Here is a 19093-nt window from a genome sequence, read left to right as displayed (position 1 = left end):
AGTGGGTTTTTGGCTACCACTTTACTCCAGGAATATTCCTCTCCAGTAAGTCTCTATCATTCCTCTCTGTCATCTGTTGCCAGCACTATCAAGGTCCAGGAACTATCATTTCTTACTGTCAGCTTTTGGGCAGCTGTCCCTCATCAAAATTCATAGCGCTAGCGAAAGCCTCCTCTTCCAAGGTAGTACTCTCCTCCAAATCAATACAAATAGTCTAACAGGCAGGGAAGCAGCAGCCTATGTTCTCGTATTTCCATTCCCTGCTCATCCTTGACATCAGACTTCCCTCAGCTCCTGATGCCAGCCAGCGATGGCAATTTATTCTCATGTCTGACCCAGCCCAGAGAACAGCTATGGGCAGCCTCCAGATCCCCACGGTCGATGTTGCTCTGAGCACTGGAGGGCCTTGGAAAGCATTTGGAAGCCTTGGAAAGGACCAACCTAAAGCAAATTGACAGAGGTGTTTGGAGAGGTGATTTGGTATCCTTTCCCACCACATTGGAATAAAATACGGGTCCCATCTGATGGTTTTAGGTCATAACACGAAGAAACTACTGTTTAATATTTCTTGAGTGCTTCGAGTGCAGTGCAAAATTTTATAAAAATAAACACTGCTACTATTTCATTAGCAATTCCTTGATGCAAATATATTTCTGTTGCAGATAGATACCTCACAGTCCACAATTACTAGTTAATGCTTTTTGCCCATGTTTAGATCACGGTGATCAGGGTGTCTCACCAGTTAGGTTGGTTAACAGCCATTGCCCCTCCTGCAGCCACTTAGGAACACACTCATGTTCCTCTGTATCATGCAGAGAATAAACTACCTACCAGTTTTTAAAGTGGCATCCCATTCTTCCACGCAGTGCGTGCTGTCTTCGTAATTACCCCATTTCCTGCACGTCGTTCAACAAATCAAATGAAATTTAGTAATTGAATAGAAACTTCTCCTGCCAGCAAAATATAGCTCAGCAGCAAGTAATGGAGGTGATAAAGGAGTTGTATAAAAATGTTGGCTGAGTGCTCTATGGTGATTTAAAAGAATGTGTATGTTAAGAGTTAATACAAAAAAAGAATAGGAAATAAAATAGAGAGCATTAAAATAGGACTGTATGGCACCACAGTGTATCTGGTTATCGTGTTGTCGTGTCAGAGAGGAGATGATAGTTAGCAAAGCCTTGGAGGCTGCAAAAAAGACCAGGACAAATAATGAGTGACCTGGGTATGAGGAATGACTGAATACACATGCCTGGGAGACTGTGTGGAAGGGGTGTATGTAATTACGAAAGGCTCAGACAAAGAAAATAAAACATGTATGTTCGTGAGCTCTCCCAGTAAGAGAACAAATGAAACTTCAATGCAGCTTCAAAACAAAGAGGAGGGAGTGGTCCTTAGTAAAGGGTTGCTTTGCCTTGGTGTGGTACACAGTAAAATTTTATGCAAGTTCCAAACGTTGACCTGATCCAGCACAGCCTATGTTCCTAACAGCAAATACTTCTGGGTTTTAAACACTTCAATCTCGTCACATAAAAATCCTGTATTTTCCCTTCCTGTGTCCGTGAGCAAATTCCACTAATATTTTCCCTCTACTTATCATCTATTTTAGATGATGTGATAATAATCTTTATATTGCCTCTAAAACAGTAATATAATATTGAAATATAAAATTAACCCTCCCCACCAGAGAACTCCAGCTGAAGGATTGTAGTAGTAGAAACCCCGAGGTACCGATGGGAGTAGGTACTTACTTTGCAGCCCAGTTGCTCGCAAGGTTCCTGTGTCTCTGTTCCATTGGGACGTGCTGGGCATGCCAGGTACAACTGCAGAGTAGGTCCCCTTCAGGTTTGTTCTGCTACGTAATAATTATATTGTTTCCAAAAAGGTGCCTTATGTCAAAAGGAACACCAACTGCATTACATAATTTGACTACCTTATGTTAGTATGTCTTGTGAAATTTTACTCGAGGGTTATTCAGTGTGTTGGGATCTCTTTATACAAGAAAGGTTGTTGTTTATTTCACTGCTCTTGCCTTAGAATCCATCACATTTGCTGTTCTCCTACACAATTATCATATGTAATATTGCAGAGTTCTGATAATCCCCCAAATATACAATTTCCTCCTCATTTTTTGTTCTGAGAAATCAAAGTATGATGGCATTCCTTTGTAGGCTATGAGGATTATTTTTAATCTATTTCATGCCCTTAGAGCTTGATGTGCTGTCCCCACTACTTTCTTAAACGTAAGCGTCTTAGTAATAATTGAAGGGGTTAAAACCCTATAGTTCCTTACTCATTATTACCAAGAACTAATTACAGAGTTTCTAGGATAGGTTTCCATAAAGTGTAAGTGTATTTCAAAGTGTAAATATATTTATAAGTCTTCAAATAATGTGTTTTTTTTTGTTTGTTTGTTTTTTTAATTAAACAGATTTTATGCAACATCAGTCTAAAAATGTCCTAGAAATATGCGAGTTCCTCTTGTGTCAGCCAGTATTCAAAACCCAGTCCTGAAGTGATTTTTGCAATTCTTTTAATGGGCAAAATTGAATGAGGGAGGAGCTCTGTTGGGATCTGAATCAGTGGTGTTTGCTAACAGTCTGATCACACTGAATTATATTTAAGCACAACGTTAAATATGTGCCTTTGGTTATCTGTATTTTCGTAAACAGTATTTGCTGCAGTTGGGATTTTAGGGTCAATTCTATCTCGGATTTGTCATGAGCAGGTGGCATTTCACTCAAGTTAAACGTGCTTAATATGTAACTGGTGCTCAACTAATTTGAGATGACAGACCGTTTCCATGCTCTTTCTGAACAGGCCACGTTGTCATCGACAAATTCAGGAAATTAATAAATATGGCTTGTATATAATTCTCTGATAAATAATAAGCAGGTTGTTTTTAATGCTTTTGCTTATGTATGGTAAATGGAGATGCTGGCCTTCTTTTCTAATGCTGGATGACAAATAGCAAAGCTATGGAAAATATTCATTACATCTCAGCTATGAAAGCATCCATCATGTTTTAATGTATACCTGTGTTCAAGAGGGACACAGCAGAGTTCCTTTTAATTTTTTTTTCATTTTAAGAAGCACACTTCATTGTGAAAGTCTCGTAACTAAATTATTGGAGTTTGTGTCTGTGATTATTCTGCTGAGGCATATTACCTATCAGATCATCTGGGCACTGAATCTTTGGTAGAAATTAACTGGAAAATAACCTTCAACATGATAAATATTTGTATTTGGAAAGGACCTGAGGAAATCCATCTGTAGCCTAACGTCTGACAGAGCCCCTAAGGGGAGCTGGCAACTGTATAGCAAATTGAAGTGTGCAAATCCTGAGCCTCTCAGCAGATATAGTAAATATGTGCAGTGTAACACAGCAAATATGTGAAGGCTTTTAGTTATGGAGGTGTGTAAATGTTTACAAATATGATTAACTGCAGAGCACAAAATCCATTCGCAGTATCAAAGGAAAATACTAAAATTCCTTTTTCCCACCCCCTTCCAGGATTATGCTGAAAAGAAAAACACGATAGCAAAAGCCCTGGAAGATCTTAAAGCCAACTTCTACTGTGAACTCTGTGACAAGCAGTACTATAAACATCAGGAGTTTGACAATCACATTAACTCTTACGATCATGCTCACAAACAGGTAAGAGGCTACTCACTACTGCTCATTACTTAAACTGGGTTCCAGCGCGAATGTTGATGTTTTTGGTTTCCATGTCCTTTGGGTTGGCTTGAAAATCACAGTTGTCACATTTCAGATTCTGGGAAGCAAAAATAGGCACTTTTCTTAGAAACACGTCATAACATAAAGATTTTACAGCCAAAAATTCTGAGCTGTAAGGAGTGGGGAATGCTCTAAGGGAAATGCGAACAGTTATATGGTGAAAAGGTACAAGGAATGATGAAAATGTAAATGTAGAATTCACTTGTCATCAGTTTAATTTTGCCTATCTGTAAATGCTGTGGTGTATTTAAGAGATTGCAAGGAAGCATTTGTGTCGCAACAGGCGTGAGTAGGAAGCTTGACATAGTCTTTAGTAAACTTTCTTTTCACAACTGCATGTGTGTGAAATGGGCCACAATTTTACTTAAATGCACTGCATATAGAAAACCAAGGTAATGAAAAGTTTCTGGCTCAGTTCACAATAAGGTAAGTGTAAGCTTTTAAACACTGGTATTTACAGTTTTACTGCCATGTTTTATCACCGCACCTCCAAGTTCCATATTCTGCTTTTATAACATAGTGAGAGAGGCAACACACCTGTCTCATAAGACAATGGCATACCAGTGCAACCTCATGGTCTCCAGAGGGTCAAAACTGTATTATTCAGATGAAAATGCAATTCATTGACTTCACCAAAAAGATACATAATGATATAACCATACAGAAACTTTCTACTCAGTCCAGTTAACTGGTTATTATCCTTTATCTTTGTTTTATCTGGTGAAATCATAGGGTTCTTGATCAAGATCAATTGCTTTTCATTTTAATTGAATCTCCTTTTGTCCTGTAGTTCCCTTCAGGTTGAGGGCAGATGCTATCAGCTTTAGATTTTGTGATTTTTCGATTTAGTGTTGAGAGCTATGGAGCCGTAGACCTCATCAACAATAGCAGTGTATGAGAAGCTGGAGAGAAAGCTGTATTAGGTGAGAAATTAGCAGGTAGCTTCCTTGCGTCCTATAGATACTTATTGTGAGTTGTAAGAATTTGTAGTCGAAATACAGCTAGAACTGGTTCTTCAGGCATTGTCACACAGCACCACCTCACTGATAGAGGGCAAGGGAATAAAGTGATGGGCAGAATTTTCCCCACTTGAACTTTCTTAGAAATGTTTAAAGTGCTCTGAAGCACTTTCAAATAATGAGAACCTGAAGGCTGCAGTAATTGCTCCTCTCTCTATTCAGTATTGATGAAAAATGGATTTTGAAAGCAAGGTCAGGCACGAGACTTGTTTTCAGTGGTTCACACTGCTACTTCTCCTTTTTAATCGCTTTAGGCAGGAGATGCTGGGCACCACACCAGCATTTGGAGCGCAGCAGATCCTGCCTCTGCACCTTTTGGGTAGGGGCCTTGGTGTCTGTGTTTGTTTGTATCTTTGTGGATGTGGCTGATGAAACCCAAGAAGCCATCCTCTTCCTACATAAGACAACCACAACTCTAATCTCCTTGGTGGGACATCAGACAAAAGTTTCCAGCTCTCCAGTAGAACAAGTTGTATGGATGCTTGTTTCGACTAAGTGAATATGTTCTGTAATACTACTGCAAAATGAGACCATCAATTCCTGAGATTAAAATGTTAGGTAAGATTTAGTTCTGGAATATTTTCTGTGGCAGTTTTTAGTGGAGGGGAATGAACAACTGACCTGTCCATGGATTTTGCTTAATATTTTTCTCCAACTTTCTCCATGCAATCACACCTTTCTCCTAATAATGGACAGGTAAGGGGAAGCATTTGTAGAAAGTTTCCTGTGATCCCAGAACAGTCATAAGCATATGCAGCCAGTTAGGTTTCATTTGGTTCCACCCAAGCACCCGACAGTGTCTTTCCAGTGATAAAGCAGATGAAAAACTTCTGCCCAAACCTGAGTTCATCCCAGCTCTACTGAAAAGCCTTATTTAATCCTAACTGAGCGTTCTGTTATCACACAGTCTTAAGCTATGGGATGCTTTCTCAGAGAAAATTTTCATTACAGCTTCTGTACCTCAGTGTTATTGTACATGTTCTATTTTCAATTCAAAGATTGCTAGCACAGTAAATTTCCAGGCTTAAAATACAAGATTTTATAATTATATGATTTCCCCCTCTTTGGATGAGCGACCCTATGCTGTCAAGGATTGGTTGTGTTTTGATTTATTGTCTCATCTAGCTTCTGAAACCCTGCTTTCGGATTATACGCAGTCCAAAAAGAAAGGATAGGGCAAAACTAATTTTATTTCCTAGGACCTGAGGGAGTTCAGACCAAGGTATCAGGGTCTCCACCTGCCTCTATTAGTGCTTTCTTGTTCTTAGTTTAGACAATATGGTTTGGAGAGTAATATCTGTAGCCTTTAAGAATCCTGGAAAAGTAACTTGCAAGGTCAGGTCAGTGGTAATGGAGATAAATGAACTCTTTTATTTGCTTTGAAAACCTAGACATAAAGAAGGAAAACAAAATTGAGTGCAGGTATCTTTAAAGCTAAAAGTGTTTTGAGCCCAATTCAGACAGAAATGTAACTAAGGCTGAACTGCTATGATTCCTTAATGACAGAATTACTGTTTGATGATGATGGTCTAAAATCATGGACTGCAGCTTTTGAGACCTGTTTTTGAGACTCAAAGATCTGTGTGACTATGCAGAGTTTCTGAAGTATTTGGAAGCATACAAAGAGCTCTCTGAAGTGCTGTGTTCATGCAGGGTAGGGGAAAAAATCCTGCCTGTGTTCCTAGAAATGCTGTGATTTTGATGAACGTGGCAGAGCATCAAGTCTAAAGCTGTGAATGACCTTCGTCTCGTAGCCTTTCAGAGGCAGAGAGTTGTTTTGTCTTGTCAGTGAAGAAGGCTGGATCACACAGCTGGGTCTCCTGCATCAGTCATTCCTCAAGAGACTTGTTGCTGTGAGAATGAAGTGGTTTTATTCTTGAATTTGAAAGTCTTCCTCTCCATCCCAGACCTTCTGATTAATCACCCAATATCACAGCAGCGCACCTGAGCTTGTTGTTCTTTCCTCTCCCAGGACGGCTTTTCTAAATATCAGAATAGCTGTGGTGAAAAATAAAAGTAAGAGCCCTGATGTATTTGCATCCAGATATGCAAATACAATCAATTAAGTAAATTGTAAGTAGGAAACTTTCCCCACAAAATCATAGGTCATTTTGCAAATGCTGTCTCCCTTGATGAAAATGATCTCCCTGCTCTAAAAATATATTTAAAATCGTATGGAGTTACTAAAGCACAAATTATAGAGGAAGACTAAATTAGTAGATGTCCTTTATCCCTGTTTCAGCCACAGTTTTCTCCTGTCTACATTTTTCTCCTCTCTCTACATGTTTTTCTTCTTAGTGCATTTTAAGAGATTAATGCCAAATAGGTCAGCAAATACTGATCTGTAGCCCATCAGGAGTCTGACCTTTGATCATCCTGGTGTCTCTGGATAAACATTTCAATGAATATAGGTGAAGAAAAAGAAAATCTTAAGTGGAAGGATGTGATAAAGCATGAAAATAGTGATAATATAGTAATTTTTCTAAATGTATACCTCCTACAGGAAGGATGAAGGATGGAAACATGTAAGGTATAAAGTAACAGCTGCATAGCAGGTAGCACACTTGCAGATTCCAGTATTCTCAGCAAAGATAACTGGATGATGCCAGTTTTCTGACTGCAATTTAAAAACAAAGCCACAAATCCATGCAGTTATCATTGCAGCCACCATTACATCATTACAAAAATAAAATTAAATAAAAAGGAAACGTATATATCCCATCCCTTCTACTTGCCACTGTACATTTTGTTTTTTGCCAGTTGCTGTTCACAAAATGTCCGTGTTTTGTTAGTAAACACCTGAAAAAGTTTTCAAGTGCCTTTCTTTAAGCAGCATATTAGTTTTGTGATCCTCAAGGTTTATGTTATATCTGTCGAGGAAGCCTATGCAATTCGTGTAGCCCTCTTCAGTGCTATGGAAACCTTATGGATGGCCAGATAGGAAATCCCTGAGAAAAGCTGCTTCAAAGAAGGACTTAGTTCCCAGGATGTGCTCATGGTACCTCAGGAAATCTGGGTGATTGCCAGTGGAAGCTGTGTTCTGTTGAAACTTGATCTTGACACACCTCGCTGCTCTTTTTTCTCCGTAACTTCAAAACAACAGAAATGCATGACAGAAGTAGGGATTTTCTGCCCTTGTTGTTCTGCATTTGCATCATTTTATGTTGGGATGGAAAAACAGAATTTAAATAGGTGAGAACAAGGATTGTAGTAGCTCAGTCCCACAGCTGCAGAAGTGAAAGACGTGCACTATTTACCAGGAGCCAGCAGTATTTTGTGTTGCATTTCCCGGGCTGCTTTTTGCAAGTTGAATCCTGCTACAGCTATTTGAATCACTAAGCCAACACGTGGCACGCCATCTTGGAGGTGTAGAAACAACAATTCTCAAAAATGTGTCATCTTCTAGAGCAGTACATTTAACAAAAAAAAAAAAAGTTTATGCTAGTTCAGAACAAAACCTTAAGACTTCAAAAAAAGTTCCACAAGAGTTGCTTCATAAGCAAAACGAGCATGATGTATGTATGTGTTATGTGACATAACTCAATGCTGCTGGCAACAATGTTGTGTTTTCCTGGACCTCAGTGCACACTGAGTTGGCCAGAACGGGATGTTTAAGATGACAGAGTGGACAAGAAGGCCGTGGTGAGCAATTACAGCCATCACAGCCCCCGAGAGGGATGAAATAAATTCCTTCTTCAAGCGCCATCGAGGCTAGGCGTGGATGAGAAGAATGCCCACACATCTTGGTGTCAAAACCACTAGGTCCTTTGGGGCTGAGGGGGCAAAGCTCCCCTGCTGCAGGGCTAGTGGGACAGACAGCAACAACGAGCTTGTGGTGATGGCTGCTGCGTGCCCTCATGGGTAAAGTCACAGAATCGCAGCATTGAAGGGGTTGGAAGGGACCTCGAAAGATCATTAGGTCCAACCCCCTGCCAAAGCAGGCTCCTTAGAGCAGGCTGCCAAGGTAGGTGTCTAGGTGGGCCTTAAATATCTCCGGAGAAGGAGACCCCACAGCCTCCCTGGGCAGCCTGTCCCAGTACTCCGTCACCCCCACCTTGAAGAAGTTTTTTTGCATCTTGGTGCGGGACTTCCTGGGCTCTATCTTGTGGCCATTGCCCCTTGTCCTGTCCCTACAAACCACTGAAAAGAGGTTGGCCAAATCCCTCCCTCTCCCACACCTCAGGTATTTATACACATTGAGGAGATCCCCTCTCAGTCTTCTTTTCTCCAGGCTGAACAGCCCCAGGTCTCTCAGCCTTTCCTCATAAGAAATATGTTCCAGGCCCTGGATCATCTTTGAGGCCCTCCACTGGACTCTTTCCAGGAGATCCCTGTCTTTTTTGTACCAGGGAGCCCAGAACTGGACACAGTACTCCAGGTGAGGCCTGACCAGGGTGGAGTAGATGGAGAGGATCACCTCCCTTGACCTGCTGGCCACGCTCCTTTTTATGCACGCCAGGATCCCATTGGCCCTCTTGGCCACAAGGGCACAGTGCTGGCTCGTGGTCACCCTGTCATCCACCAGGATCCCCAGGTCCTTCTCAGAGCTCCTCTCCAGCAGGTCATCCCCCAGCCTGTACTGATCCATGCGGTTGTTCCTTCCCAGGTGCAGGACTCTACACTTGCTCTTGTTAAACTTCATTTGGTTTCTTCTTACCCATCTCTCCAGCCTGTCCAGGTCTCGCTGAATGGCAAGATACGTAATCCTGTGCATGTGGTTGGGTGTAGCTTATAGAAAGCAGGGGTGGGAAGCACTCAGAGCATTATCTTTTCCTTTCCCTGTGAGGGAAAATACCTTTTTGCAGTACATTTCAGTGTGCTTTCTCTGCTTTACACTTGATGACCTCTCACTCTCGATATCAGTCAGGATTCTTGTGGCCAAACTTTCAGGAATGGAGAAATTTTCTATTCCTTCCTTTACTCCAGCTTGTTTCTCAGAAGAAAACAATATTTCTGTGTGCCCTTATGGGCAATCTTAGCTTCTGAAAGTGAAGCAGGCTTAAAGTAGGATCCACATAATTTTGTTTGAATACTGTTGTCCCTGTCACCGAATGTAATTTTGCCTCTTCCTATATTTATTTTTTTCCCTTAGGAAAAAATGTTCATCTTTTCATCCTTTTTAAATATTAAGGGAACACCACCAAACGTTCCAGCCGCATGTGTTCCTTTGGGGATATATATATTTGTAGCCCACATACAACCACAAAACAACCCCTCCTCTGTCAAAACAGAAACAGAACGGGGGATCTCCGCTCTATTGAAACATAAAGAATGTATCCACAGCATAATGCTGGAGAGGAATTTCCAAGTGGGAGTCTCTTTACAGATGATGGGCTAACAGGAGTGCTTCTTCTGGCATTAGCCCTGCCTCCTTCAGTCGGCTGCCGTGCTGTAAAGGCACCTGAAGCTCTGCCTCTGGCACCCGAGTGCCTGGGGCAATGCAGCAGCTGGATGGTGACAGGGAGGGAAGAGGATAATTGAAAATCAAACAGTTCATTTCTGTTTTTTATTGATGAATATTTGAACGTATTCAGGGACAAACTTCCTACATTGTTTCATGAATGAAAGAAAGAAAAAGCTGATTTCTTTTCCTTCCAGTTTTTATTTTGCCTGTAAATTTTAATTCCAGAAATTGGCTTCTTGATGGGTATCAGTGTTACGGAGCAATTAGGCACTCCTTAGTTCCAAACTTGCACTGCCACTTTAGATTAGGGCATCCTGACTAAGATATTAATACCACAGAATTCAGTTTTGTTACTAACTATCATTCTGTTTTTTCATTACCAAAGAAAACATGTAGCTACATTCCTGTTTTGGCAATTATAACTGGAAAGATACTGCATAACTTTTTTCTTTTCTTTTGAGTTTAGGAGATTCTGTTCTGTAATAATATTTGATTATCTAATTGACTTATTTTTCCCGAAGAGGTGTTTTTAGAACAAACATAATTACTGTAGAAAAGCATATACTCTGTCTGATCCCTTGGATCGTCTGCAAACAGAATATTAATGCCATATGCTGGCACTTCTGGCTCCACAAGGAGCCCATTCTTTAATATGGGGGTAGCCTTACTCAACTGCAACCCCTTCTGAGCGTAGAAACTTGGTATTTACAGTCTTTTTTTTTTTTTTTTTCTCTTTTTTCCTGTCTTGAATTACTGCATCCTTCTCTTCTTTATCCTTTTCAATATTGTGGTCAGTCTCATAACCTGTTATATCACTGACAGTGCATTGCCATGCAAAATTAGTACAAATTTCATTCAGCAACACATTGCACTAGAGTCATCCCCAGTTGTGTCTGCATTAGCACGTCACTCAGGTAACTATTGAATATCCTGATAGGCCCCGCTGAACATGCTTCAGTTTCCATCAGAAAGTGCCTTTTGAATGTTTTTTTGTTTGTTTGTTTGTTTTGATAATCATAAACTGAAAACTCTGCACTCTGAACATAGGCTGTTAAAAAGAAACCACAGCCCCAACCCAAGGAGTGAGGAATAAAGAAACACGATTTACTTAGCATATCCTGCACATTTATGTCCCCAGCATGCATTTCTGCTGTTGTGTGGTTCATTTTTTTTTTTTTTTTAAATTGTACTCAAAAATTTCAGTTGATCTTTATCTTTCTAAATAAGTTCATGAAAATTTATGTGTGTAAATTAGCTGAAATTATGGCTAATTTTAAACTAAGCTTTACTGTATCAGCATAAGGTTTCTGCTGTTTGGCCAAAGCTGTTACAAAAGAAAATACTTAACTGCTATTCAACACTGAGATAAGAATGGAGATAATAATTAGGATTTGGAAGTGGGAAATGATAAAGTGTTCCCATATGTGATTCCTGAAGCATCCTATATATTGTAATACATATTTTGGCATAAGGTATTTTGTTGGGAAGAAATTATTAAAAACTTGAGTTATACAGTCTTTGAGATCAAATGAGCGTTTACCTATCACATGCTTTGTTGCTAGGCTATAGATCAGCTAAGCAATTATCTGGAAGAAAAATATTCTATTTTTTGTCGTCATTCACTCTTTAACAGAATCAATCTCCCAAAGTTAATTCAAGCGTTATTATGGCTCAAAGTTCAAACCAATCAACTGAATATATTTTCTGTAATTTTCACAAATTTCAAAGGCAGTTCGATTGCTGTCCTAAAAGTAATCGAGTAGAATATAGATTAAGTGTAGGTAACGAATAACATGAGAAGTGTTTTTTTACTCCATGCTTTTCGGCTGAGAGCGATCACATAGGAAAATGCTATTTGCAATGAAGTTTTAAGCGTTCTTAAATGAAAGGCAGGCATACATTGCTAGTAATGTATTAAATTCTGACCTCTCAAGGTGACTCATTTTTGTGAAATTAACATGATTTAATTTGCTGAAACAACTAAGTGGTGCATGTGAATAGCTCCATGCCTGATGCTGCACAAGCCACCTTATGGTTTCCTATTTACTGCCCCATCCCCCCCCCAAATGTTTCCAGATTTTTTTTTCCCTTAGGAGCTCCACTAGAATTATTTTTTATGCCCTGCAGCACATGCATGCTGTTTTACACGTGGGAGTTCATTGGGAAGAACTGAGCAACCTTTTCAGTGCAAGGCACAGTAAATCTTAAGGTAATTATTGCATTCTTTGCTGATCCATGCAAAATCAATACTTCATTCGTTTCAGAAAGAGCTTGTTCTTTTTTAAGTCTTGGTTCTGACCCATTGGTGGAACATAACATTGCAATCAGTGTTGCATTTGGGGAGGAGATGTGACTAGACAAGCAACATATATAGAAGTGATGCTTGATTTAACCTCAGGTAATGAATCCTGCTCAGTCTGCAGCCTGTGTGCAGCAGGACATTGGGACCTCTACAGGGACAGTGTTTAGCTGAAGGTAAATCTTAGGAAAAGTTGTAGGCCTTGATCACAGACAACCATCCATGTAGTTTCTTTAGACTTTTTTTTTTTCTTTTAGACTAATGCTATTCTAGAAATTATATTTACAGTAATTATTAATATTTTAATTATGGATCAGTAACAGCATATAGAGAATATCTTCAGTTTCCAAAACCATTTTAGTCACAATCAACAAAAGCTAAAATAGGTACTTAGATTTTTTTTTTTTTTATTATTATTTTTTTTTAATGTGCAGGCAATGCTGTCTTGGAACAGCAGAGCCTTTTCCATGTATTTGTTGTTGGCTTCTTGGTTTTGAGCTTCAGTGGTTAATTGATTTTGCTTTAACTTTTTTATTTTTTAATTAACACTGCAACTTTCACTGTCCAGTAAAGATCTGAGTGATTTACTAAGTTGAACTTTCCCCATCCTCACGCAACAAATGGAAGAATTAAAATAAGGGCTCCATGGGCACCAAAAAGGATAGATAAAGCAAACAGGACTTTTGTTGATTTTGAACTTCACTGGCAGACAAACAACAGCCCTATTTTAAGAAGATTTCAAGAGTTGGTGGAAAGGAAAATCAGAAATGTGCCCTTCCCGTCAGTCCTGTTTCTATTCCGAGTTCTGCCTAGCCTTTTCCTTCATTTCAAGGATACCATATGCTGTTATTTGAGTAATATCCCCTAGTTTCTCACTGTGCTTTCATCTATGGTTGTTCATGACAAGCATCCTTGTGACAAACCTCAATTATTCTGTAAAGAACCTTTCATTTTCTTCCAAAGTCTTCATATGTGGCAGAAAGAGTTGTGGTTCAACATTGAGTGACTGAAAGTGTTGATGTCTTGGGTGAATGATTTGTATTTATTTCTTTTTAAGAGATTCAGTGTGCAAAAGACAATATAAATACAGCCAGTCTTTGTGACTGTCTCTCGCTTCTAGGCATCCTTCTCTTTCCTTGAAGGAGAAACAACAGCATGTTGCATCTTTTCTTAAATTAGAACTGACTGAAACCCAAGGCACACCATAATATAAATAATGAATAATACTAATTCAAGCTCATTCATGATTAATGCTGCTTCTTTTATATGCCCAGTTTCTCTAGTACAGCTCTCTGCTGTCATCTTTATATGCTAATGCTACCAAGAGTTCATGCAAAAAGTTTGCTCTGAACATGTAACCCATATTCCCTTTTCTGTCACTGAAAGTGAAGGAAATGAGAAAAATCTATTAAATGAAAAAACTCACCTTCTTTAATGATGATTTTGTGTGTGAACCACTTTTTATTTTTTGTATATTTTTTTATGCTTTTAAATGCTTGCTTGCACTGGCAACTGCATGTTTATACCTGGTACAGACAGGACCTCATAGTGTTGTCACCTATTAACTACACAGAGATTGTCTGTCTACAGATTCATTGTCGTGAAGGAGAGGAAACCAAGCCTGAGACTAAACAAGAACATGGAAGAGATGGATTGCAACAGCCCCAGTTAACATCATTATTTTATTAGTTACATTTTTTTAGACATGAGGGCTTCCTCTACGGGTATGCATGGAGAGGTTTGAATCCTTTGCAAATCCCCTGAGTTGCCATCTGAATGGAGGTATCTGATCTGTGGCACGCTGTTATAGCTTTTCTTGGTCTAGCGTTTGCTCTGGATGAAGCAAATGTGGTTGTTAATTTGGTTCTGTGGAAACAGGTTTGGTTCTGTGGAAACCTGTGGAAACATGTTTGTGAGCTGGCTTAACTCTTGGGCCAAGCCTCCCACAAACAAGAGCATGCTTATTAGACATTTATTACTCTGTTAGGGTCAGCTCTTGCCTTCAGCACATCTGCGCATGTTCTTCCTTTGCTGTTCTTGGTGTCCCTCTGCTGTCCAGCTGGACACCAGCTGCAGAAAGTGTTCTAGGAGCAGGGCACTTTTTAAAGTATACTTAAGGTTGTCGATAGTCTCTGTCTCATAGACAAAAGGTGCTGTATGAGGCAGGGCTGCTGCTAGGTATGATAAAAAAGGGAGGGGGTATTTGTATGAAAATGGAATTAAGGAAATAGAACAAATCAGGAAATGTAAATGAAGCATTAAAACGATGTTTATCAAACTCATCCTTAGCTCTTTTTGTTCTCTTCTGCTAAGCAAGCATTAAAGTGACACGAATGGTTCTCTTTTTTGTCTGTGTGTGGTTTTTTTTGTTTTTTGTTTTTTTTTTGGCTGCGGCCACCTCTCTCTCCGCCTTGTCTCTGCAGTGTCACTTCTCTGCCCCACCAGGAGGCTTTTCTTTTCTGCCATCTCAAGGCTCATTTCTTGCTTAATGAATCTTTCTTATTTCCTTTCTTTGGACACGAGGATGACACATGCAACCAATGTAGATCACTTCATTTTCTTCCCTCATTCCTACCCGTAGTTAACATGATCTGCATTTCTAAGGAATACTGCAATTAGTGTGTTTTCCTGACACCAGCCTGCTTTGTAAGGTTGGTAAAAAAGTATTCATTTTGTAATGCCAAATATATTAAAAGTATCATTTAGTTTATATTGCTGTAGTCTAACTGTGAGCATTATAAACTCACTCCTAAGCTGCTTAGCCCACAAAGGCAATAACACTTTTGGTGAATACTTTGTTTGCATGGTGAAAGCTCTCGTCTGAGTTACTCCTTGGGGCTGACTCTGCTGACATGTTTGAGTTCAGATGGCCAGACCCAACATAACCAAGTTCAACTCCTAGCTGGAAGAGCAAAGAAAGTTTCTGGGATGCCCACAAAATCACTGGGAGATTAACAACCAAAGCAGTACTCCATGGGGATTATTTATAAGGAGGTTTTTCTGTTCAGATGCTTAGAAGTAGGTCAGGACTGAAGCAGATGTCCATCTACCCTATGCCAACATTCCTGCAAGGCATATGCTATTCCCAAGGCTGTTTTAGGATTTATTTGTTTTAAATGTAATCAAAAATACTTCCTCACAGTGAGGAGGAGTGGCTGGCTGCCCAAGCAGAGCTCTCATAACTGAAAAATAGAATTTGCAGTGGTGACAGCTGGGCAGCCTTAAAATGGTAGGTGAGAATAATTTCATTTTTGATGATAAGGTGGGGGTTATTTTACTTAAATAACGGTGGATAACATCTTAAATAATAGATAGTCTTTTCCAAATTACTCTGTGGGTAGCAGATTTTCTTTTCAAACACTGCTCTAGTATTTTGCTTTGGATCTGCACACCTGTCTGACTGTGAACAAAGGGATGATGAAATAGCTAATGACTCATCTTTCTGACTTGATTAACAGGAAGATCAACAAGGCAAAAATCATGTCAAATCATTTTCCTTCAGCAATTGTGAGCAGAAAAGATTATGTATTGCAAAGTGTGGGTTTGGGAAGCTTTTTTCTTCTGTCTGTAAGGATTTAAGATAAATCCAAGGTTTATGTCCCTTTGAGCACTGCTTCACTACCTGCGCATCGTGCACTGTGGATTCACCTCTACGCAGAGGCTTCCTCTATGGGTATGCATGGAGAGGTCTGAATCCTTCGCAAATCCCTTGAGTTGCCATCTGAGTGGAGATACTTGATCTATGGCACGCTTTTATATCTTTTCTTGGTCTAGCGTTTGCTCTGGATGAAGCAAATGTGGTTGTTCATTTGGTTCTGTGGAAACAGGTTTGGTTCTGTGGAAACATGTTTGTGAGCTGGCTTAACTCTTGGGCCAAGCCTCCCACAAACAAGATCGTGGCTCTGTGCGAGGTTGGAGTTGAACAGGGACTGGGGAGGGCCAGTGCAGCCTGCGAGCTCAGTGAGTGGTGCGGTGCCCTGCCTGCCCTTGTGCTCACAGGAGGAAGAGCTCGTGTCCTGCGGGAAGTGGTGGTGGGTGTGCAGATGCCTGCTTCGCTCTCTGCAGTGGTGGTTGCTCTGAGTCGGGTGCCTTTCACTCCCCGAGTAGGTTTTGTGCGTTGCTGGAGGATATAAAGTGGTATGGCATGCCCTACAGAGCACTTCACTTCAAATACTCATTTGTCTGTGTGTGCTTTGTGTGGGGAAAAAATACAGTGTTCATAATAAAAATCTGTGAGCACAGATGACTTCTGCCAAGTAAACTGCCTGGTACACTGCTAAGGAAAATATTTTCTTGGGCATTTGTAACTACTGTCATTGACAATAAAATTGCTTGGAATATAAAATAATGGTGGTGTGTTGCCTACCATGACAGAAACTGTGAAAGGTTTTGGCCTTTAGTAGGCTTTAATGGGTGCTCTAGAAAAAACTACAGAACTGACACTTCCATTTATTAACTTGTAATTGTCCAAAACAAATCGTGTTTTTTTTTTTCCCCCCACAGTAGACTGAAGCCTAGTGTATGTTAATTGTGCTGGCTCTTCACCTGTCCTGACACCTTGACAGCTCTTGTCAGCTTTTAAAAGTTATTCTCTTATGAAAACTGTACCTCTGCTGGGTTATTTTCCCATAATGGCCTTGCCACTTATTTTTTCTTTCTTCCTTTTTTCTTTTTTTAAATTCTTACATCAACGTTTACACTTAGCGCTGTCCCCTGACAGGAGCATGTTCTCTAATGACCAGTGGTAAGTCCCTCATCCGGAGACAATGCAAAAATTAAATCCAGTGTTTCAGTTTGCAAGTGTGTGCCTGGGGCTCTTGCTTTACTACGGCTCAGGTATTTGCTATTCATTAAAGAAATGAGGTTGTACAGTAAACTGATTTATTAGCTATACCACCCAGTGCTCTCATCTCATCAAATCTCACACTGTGCAGGTTTAGAGCATCTCATAATTATAAGAAAAACTAGGACCGCTAATTAACATTTATGTGCTATAGGATGTGATGGTACCTCAGCGGGTGGCACTTTCTCCTTTGAGTCAGTACTGGAGCAATATAATTGTGTTGCTGGAGTTGCTGCCTTCAAGATATAAAACCGAGACCTTGACCACTGCGATAATTGAAGTTCCAAGGCTGCTTACTTAGGAGCAAGGATAGTATCTCTGGTAGAGCCCTGGCCAAAATCCAGGCAGGTAATTAGATTCTGTTACACGAGTCCCCCCTGTAGCTTCAGCTGATTATAGTGCCTTCTTCCCTTCCCATCCTCGCCGTTAGGTGTAATTGGTGTGCACTGTCAAGCAGCTGCCATGGGCTGAGTGAACGGTGGTTGCATTTCATTGATGAATGGAGTGATACAGGTGTACTCCTCAGCTCCAGCACCTGAAAATTAAATCAAAAGACATTCTTACACTGTAGAATTAATTGATATAGGAAAGATAAGTTTGGGCTAAGCAAAAATACTACATTTTTTACCATAGTATTTCTCCCTCTGACTTTGAAAATGGTGAAGCTTCAATAGCATGGGGAGCACGCAGTAAATGGGAGAGACCTCTAAACTGTTTCCAAGTCATTGACTCTAAAGTATAATAACCTCTGTTAAGATGGTGTAATTAATTGTTTCACTATGTTCAGAATCCTCAAGAGTGAAAGGCAAAACTGTCAAAATTTGTAATAAGAAATGGAGTCGTATTTTCATGTTCCAGTTGGACTGAGCCTGGTAAACTAAGTACAAACTTTTGACTTCCCCGGGGATCAGAAAGAACAGTTCTTAGAAAAAAAGTCACCTCATATTCTCCCATTACCATGATAATTAAGAGTGAGAAAACAGAAGATGTTTCCATCATAAACCCACTTCAGAGAGGCATTGCAAAAGAAAAGGAAGGATCAAATCATTTAACTGTGAAAAGGCATATGAAGTAACGTGACTTCGTCTTTCCTAAATTTTACACTGCATTGGCCATTGATTTGCTGCTGGTGGATGGAGAGGTGATGGGGATTTTCTGCCTCCCCCAACACAGTTTTTTGCCTAACTAGTCACTTTTAAGAATTAATAATTTCTCATCGACGTTCATTATAAAAAAAAAAAAATAAAAAAAAAAAAACTCAAAAGATTCTCACACAGTGTAGGTCTTTTGTTTGAAGAGGAAGGTGTAGGTTGGGAGGAATTCAACAGAGGTCTTGCCAGCAGCCAAAGCAGCACTGGAAGACTTCATACTTCAAATACATGAAAACTGAGGAATCACTAGAATCAAATGACATTTATTCATGAGTTCTGGAAGTCCTTGTGGATGATGTAGCTAAATTATTGATGGCGATATCTAACATAATACTTAAAATTTCTATTTGGTACTTGAAGACTTGATGATAGGCAGTTACTGGAAGCTATAATAAGGTCTGCACTTAGTGTACACCTAGGCTCTTTTGGGGAAGAGTCATTAAGTAAAGGGAAATATTGCTTTCCAAGTATTTAAAAACCTTTGAAAGTATTAATAAACATAAATAGGTGTGATTGCTCTTGTACAACCTATGTGAGTTTCCAAATCTCTTTTGATAGACAAATGAACTTCTTTTAAGGAACTGAGCTGCCATGGAAAAAGGGACGGTCTTGGGATGGCAACCTACCTGCTAAAGGACAGG

At 39.8% G+C, this 19093-nt stretch overlaps 1 protein-coding gene across 1 annotated transcript in view; it reads left to right on the top strand.

Moving 5' to 3' along the window:
- ZNF804A (zinc finger protein 804A) overlaps positions 1-19093 on the top strand; it is a gene marked incomplete at its 3' end in the record, with an annotated part of 145403 nt that overhangs the window by 107353 nt on the left and 18957 nt on the right. The window contains exon 2 of the mRNA XM_084288831.1: positions 3512-3655. Within this exon, the coding sequence (XP_084144957.1) occupies positions 3512-3655 (144 nt within the window). The remainder of the gene's footprint in view (positions 1-3511; positions 3656-19093) is intronic.

The sequence above is a fragment of the Netta rufina genome (assembly GCF_964035555.1).
Source record: "Netta rufina genome assembly, chromosome: 6".
NCBI classification, from domain to species: Eukaryota; Metazoa; Chordata; class Aves; order Anseriformes; family Anatidae; genus Netta; species Netta rufina.
Note: the sequence above shows the minus strand (reverse complement) of the source record. Positions and strands in the feature narration are given on the sequence as shown.